The sequence below is a fragment of the Tursiops truncatus genome, chromosome 1 (genome assembly GCF_011762595.2).
Source record: "Tursiops truncatus isolate mTurTru1 chromosome 1, mTurTru1.mat.Y, whole genome shotgun sequence".
Classification (NCBI taxonomy): domain Eukaryota; kingdom Metazoa; phylum Chordata; class Mammalia; order Artiodactyla; family Delphinidae; genus Tursiops; species Tursiops truncatus.
This window is the reverse complement of record NC_047034.1, coordinates 41257655-41263176: the sequence shown is the minus strand read 5'-3', so window position 1 is coordinate 41263176 and position 5522 is coordinate 41257655. Positions and strand designations below refer to the sequence as shown.

Here is a 5522-nt window from a genome sequence, read left to right as displayed (position 1 = left end):
CCATCATAATGCCTATTTTACATATGGGGCAACTGAGGCCAAAGATGGTTGAATAACTCGTCCAGGGTCACACAGCTAGTAAGTGGCAGAGCCAGGAATGGACCCAGATGGCTCAACTCTCAGGGTCTCTGCTTTTAACTATTAAGCCATGCTGGCACTTAGCAAGTGCTCAATAAAATATTTATTGGTTTGAAAACACTCCCAAAGTGTTTTCAGTGAGTTTAACTGAGAATTATGTAGACATCACCCAATATATGAAAACAAAAAAGTTGAGCCAAGTACAAAATAAGCTAATATCCTGTGTTTTCTGCAAGAGACAAGCTTAATTAGAGTTTAGGTAATTAAAGCTTTCATGGTTTCTAAAAAAAAATACAATACATTCATTTATGCAAATCTACTCTGGAGCATGATTTTTGAAAAATACTATGTAACTCGCTTCTCACAGAAAATGACTTAAGAGTCTCCCTGAGAAGTGAGCGTCTCGGGATGTGGCTGTTGCCCGTGCCTGTGTTAGTCTGTAGACCCCTATTCTAGAGCCGGTGGTTCCAACCAATCACCCCAGCTCCCAGCACTGCGAGAGGCAGGTTGTTCCTCGGGAAGGGGCTGGCATGGCAAGAAGGGGTCCTGCCAGCTGGTCCTGGAAATGATGCCCACCTGTACATTCTACCCAGCCTTCTCCTACCAGCCCTATTGGCCACAACTTCCAAACTTGCTTCTCTCTCCAAGATCGTCCTTGCTGTTCATTTCAGCTGGAGGTAACTCATCAGAATTAAAATATCGACCGGGGGAGGAAAAGACAAGGCGATTTTTCCCAGGCCGGTTCAGGTGAGCGGTTGTGAGGTTTCCAAGAGTTCATGCACGTGAAAGGATTCTAATTCCTGAGCCCCACAGAAGTGCAGGGGATTGCTATTATCACCACCTACCAGCAATCAGACACCGAGGTGGATAACAGCGGCAAGGTTATTGGGCAGTCCGTGTCAGGTGAAGTTAGGAACTTATATGTAATCACTATTGATCCTTCCAACCAGCAACTGAGGTAGGTCCTATTAGCCTCTGTTTTATAGATGAAGAAACTGAGACTCAGAAAAGTTCATCAACAGGCCCAAGATAGGGCTTCCCTGGTGGTGCAGTGGTTGAGAGTCTGCCAGCCGATGCAGGGAACATGGGTTCGTGCCCCGGTCCGGGAAGATCCCACATGCCGCGGAGCAGCTGGGCCCGTGAGCCATAGCCGCTGAGCCTGCGCGTCCGGAGCCTGTCCTCCGCAACGGGAGAGGCTACAACAGTGAGAAGCCCGCGTACCAAAAAAAAAAAAAAAAAATCAAGTAATCAGCTCAATAGATGCAGAAAAAGCATTTGAAAAAAAATCAATAATCCTTCACGATAAAAATGCCCAGAAAACTAAGAATAGAAGTGAACTTCTTAAAATTCACAAAGGGCAATTCTGAAATAAAACTACAGCTAACAACATACTTTATGGTGAAAGATTGAATGATTTCCCCTGAGACAGGGAACAATGAAAAGATAACTGCTCTTAACCCATCTATTAAATGAGCAGGAGTGTGTGTGTGTGTGATTGTGATAAAATTCACCACTGTAATTTTAGAGTGTACAATTCAGTGGCATTCAGTGCATTCACAATACTGTGTAACCATCACCACTATGTAGTTCCAGAATTTCTCATCACCACAAAAGGAAACCCTGTGCTCCCCATTCTCTGCTCCCTCCAGCCCTAGGCAACCACTAATCTAATATCTGTCTCTATGGATTTGCCTCTTCTGGCTATTTCCTATAAATAGAATCATACAATATGTGGCCTCTTTCACTGAGTATAATGTTTTCAAAGTTCACCCATGTGGGGACATATATCGGTACTTCATTCCTTTTTATGGCCGAACAATATTCCACTGTATGGAGAGACCACATTTTGCTTATCCAGTCATGTGTTGAGGGACAGGTGTGTGTATTTTAACAGAAAAATGGCCTTTATCCTCAAGGAATGAATCTCTATGGTGGGATTTCAAGCATAACATCAAACTGGAGATAAGAGAGTTGGCAGCAAGGGCCTTTCTCAGAACTTTCAAGTCACAATTCAGAAATCACTTGTTCTGGGACTAGCTCTGTGGGAGTGGCAATGAGGCGGGATGTCTAATGGTACATGCTCCCCACAGGTGTCAAGGCTTCCAAACCACTTCTGCCTGGTAGGGAGGTTACTACAGGACGGCATCTGGCAGGCTCTTGGAATCAAAGCTTACATCTCAGGCTACTCACCCCCCATTTCACTGGGGGAGGACATGTCATAAGAATAACTAGGTTTCCACACACAGGCTGTTTGCACAAGCATAAAGGAAGGGAGGATCTGAGTGCTCCCCTGGATAATTTAATCCCCACGTCAGCCCAACTGCTGTCTTGGGTTCTCTCCATAACATATATACACACAAAAAATTAATTACGCAACTTCTAATAATGCACCAAATAGGTCTTCTTAAAGGCAGTTAAATCAGTCCAGTTTGAAAACGTCTGGCTGGGCCAAGCTTTCTTTGTGAGGCTAAGTACTGTAGTGGTTCAGAACAAAGGCTTTAGAATCAGGTAGACCTACATTCAAATAGTGCCTCTGCTACCATTAGCTCTGGGAATTTAAACAGGAGATACAACCTCAATTTCTTCACCTATAAACTGGGAACAGTAGTTAACAGTACCAAACTCAGTGCATTCTTACCACCATATCTGAAGAATGCAGCATGGTGCCTAGGAGAAGCAATTTTTAATGTGATTATTAAAAATCACCGTCGTCAACGTTTACTGAGATTTTATAAGAGGACAGACTAAGGATCGCAACTGCCAACTCTACGTTATTCGATACAATTAAACCATGAGCTTAAATGGTTCAAATTTATCCCATCATCTTACATTCCTATAGATTTCATCCAGTAGCTGAATTTGGGGGAGGAAAAGAAAAAGGACCCACACAAAACTTTCCCAGTTGAAGACATTTTTATTTCGGTACGCACCTGAGTCCCTGGCAGGATGGGCCTGTCCTCCGCGGGAGGACATGTCCTCCCCCTGCTTTGGGAGAGGATGGGGGCCCTGCCCTGAGGGGGCAGCTGGGGGATGAGGCAAAGGGCTATGTGACAGTGATGGGTCACAATGAGGCAAAGGGCTATGCGACAGTGATAGGTCACAAAGGGCACCAGAGGATAAACAGGCTGTGCCAGGGGGTTAGGCTGAGAAAGTGGTCACTTCTCTCACTAGGACTGAAGTTCACCACAGCCTCTTGGGGAGATAAAAACCCAGAAGCAGAAGTGAGGGGAGGCAGAGGGGGAGCCTACCATACCTCTCTACACACTTGAAGAGATTCAGCCTGGGGTTCAGGCGCCCTACAGCGTCCCCGCTGTGATCATCTGTGCCCCTACCCACGCCCCTGCCTCTGGGAGACCCTGAGGCAAAGGTGGGGCCTGTGGGGCAGGCTTGGAAGACCTGCCATAGGGCTACCTGTGTGTGACGAAAGAGCACCGCAGCTCGCTCTTCTGCCAGTGAGGCCGCGGGAGGGAAGAGCCAGGGGCCCACCTTAACCGCGCTGCCTGTCGTGATCAAAGGCAGCCATGAGTGGGGACTCTCTGCTCCCGTATCACATGGCCCAGAGCAGCACCGGGGTGGGCCTGTTCAACACCACCATGGGGAAGCTGCAGCAGCAACTGCGCAAGGGCGAATACCACATATTCAAGGACGCACCGGTATTCGAGAGCGACTTTATCCAGATCACGAAGAGGGGAGACCTGATTGACGTGCACAACTGTGTCTGCACGGTGACCGTGGGTATCACATCCAGCAGCCCCGTCCTCCCACTCCCAGACACCATGCTGCTGGCCCGATGGGCCACCGGCTGTGAAGAGCACGCTGAGCACAGCCAGGCCGCCAAGGGCAAGAGCCACGAGGCTGCAAAGACCTTAGAGCTCACCAGGCTCCTGCCCTTGACGCTCGTGAGCATCTCCACTCACAATCGCGAGAAACAACAGCTGCGCGTGAAGTTTGCCACTGGCCGCTCCTGGTACCTGCAGCTGTGTGCCCCTCTGGACGCGCAGGAAGACCTCTTCACCTCTTGGGAAGAGCTGATTTACCTCCTGCGACCACCAGTGGAGACTTACAGCTGCACCTACGCTGTTCCAGCCTGGGACATGATCGGCCTGCCTGTGTTCGAGGAGGAGGAGGACGGCAGGAGCCCGGCAGTGGAGGATTTCCAAGGAAAGTGGGATCAGGACCAGGTGAGCATCTGCAGCCTCCACACGTGCTCTGAGCTGGCCGGGGCCACGTCCGCAGCTTTTGCTGGTGGGGAGGGGATCCAACTGGACTCCCACGAGCCCGATACCATGCCCGATGTGGCCACTGCAAAAGCAAAACCTACAGTGCTTGACAAAGCGTCAGCATCGCGGGCAACGACAAAGGTGGAGACAGCGGGGGTGGCAGGAGGCACCGCAGCGGGTGCTTTGAGCGTGGCAGTGATCAAGTCTCCTGCCCCTGAAGAGCAGAGCACGGCCACAGCAGCCACAGCCAGCAACGGTCCAGGAGGAAGCAAAACCAGCATAGCCACTGGGGGCACTGCCAGAACATCCCTGAGGAGCAGGAAAACGGTGCTGCGAACATTTCAGGGTATGCTTGGCAGGTGCCGCGAGCTCTTCAGGGTATGCTTCCAGCATGTCCACCAGCCTCTCCCCAGAGGCCGGCGTGACTGTGGTCGGAGCAGAACCCACCGGCAAGACTGCTGAAGGAAGAGCCGACGAGGAGGACGAGGGGACCCTCATCTCAACCTTGCCACAGGAAGGCAAAGTGAGTGAACAGGATGGCAGCTCACAGAGGGTGTCCCAGGCCCGCAAGGGAAGAAGGGAGAGAAGGGAGCACTGGGGAGAGGACAGAGCTCTTACAAGCCCCTCGCTCTGCAGTTCAGTGGAAAGCCACCACAAGGCAGCGGGGAACAAGACCATCCAGAAAGCAGCTGGCCCGTGCTCAGGCGGCCGCAGAGCCACTAGAGATGACCAAAAGGACAAAGGCCACGGCAGCCCAGGGGGCAGCGAGCAGGGCACTGCTCACAAAGGCATCAGCCGTGCTCCCATCACCAACGAGTCCAGGACCTCGCACAAATCGGGCAGGAGCTTATCTACAGCGAGTTCAGGTCCCACCACCGAGAGACTCAGCAGGATCAGCTCTTTCTTCAGGAACGTCAGAGCCAGTCTCACTGCAAAGACAGTGGCCTCTGAGAATGCATACAGTGTTTTGTCTGAATTTCTAGGTCCCGAAGCCCAGCCGTAGCCTCACAGTGGATTCTGTGATGTCAGCTGTGCCACAGTCTGAGACCCAGTGTCCAGTCAAGGGCAACCCCATCTCACACACAGCTCGGAGCCAACAGCAGTGCTGCATCTGGACTCCACTCCTTTCTGGCTTTGCCCCCCAGGGCCATGGCTCAAAGTCAGACTATGGTCTGGGAAGCTCTCCTTCACTATCCCCCTATGCTTTTTATAAACGCTTATTCC

At 50.8% G+C, this 5522-nt stretch overlaps 1 protein-coding gene across 1 annotated transcript; it reads left to right on the top strand.

The window, feature by feature from the left end:
• The first annotated feature begins 3599 nt into the window (after window positions 1-3599).
• Window positions 3600-5301, top strand: LOC117312444 (Golgi-associated RAB2 interactor protein 4-like). Its single transcript, XM_073805153.1, has 2 exons — window positions 3600-4625; window positions 4657-5301. The coding sequence occupies exons 1-2, from the start codon at window positions 3600-3602 to the stop codon at window positions 5299-5301; spliced, it is 1671 nt and encodes a 556-aa protein (XP_073661254.1).
• The last annotated feature ends 221 nt before the right edge of the window (window positions 5302-5522 follow it).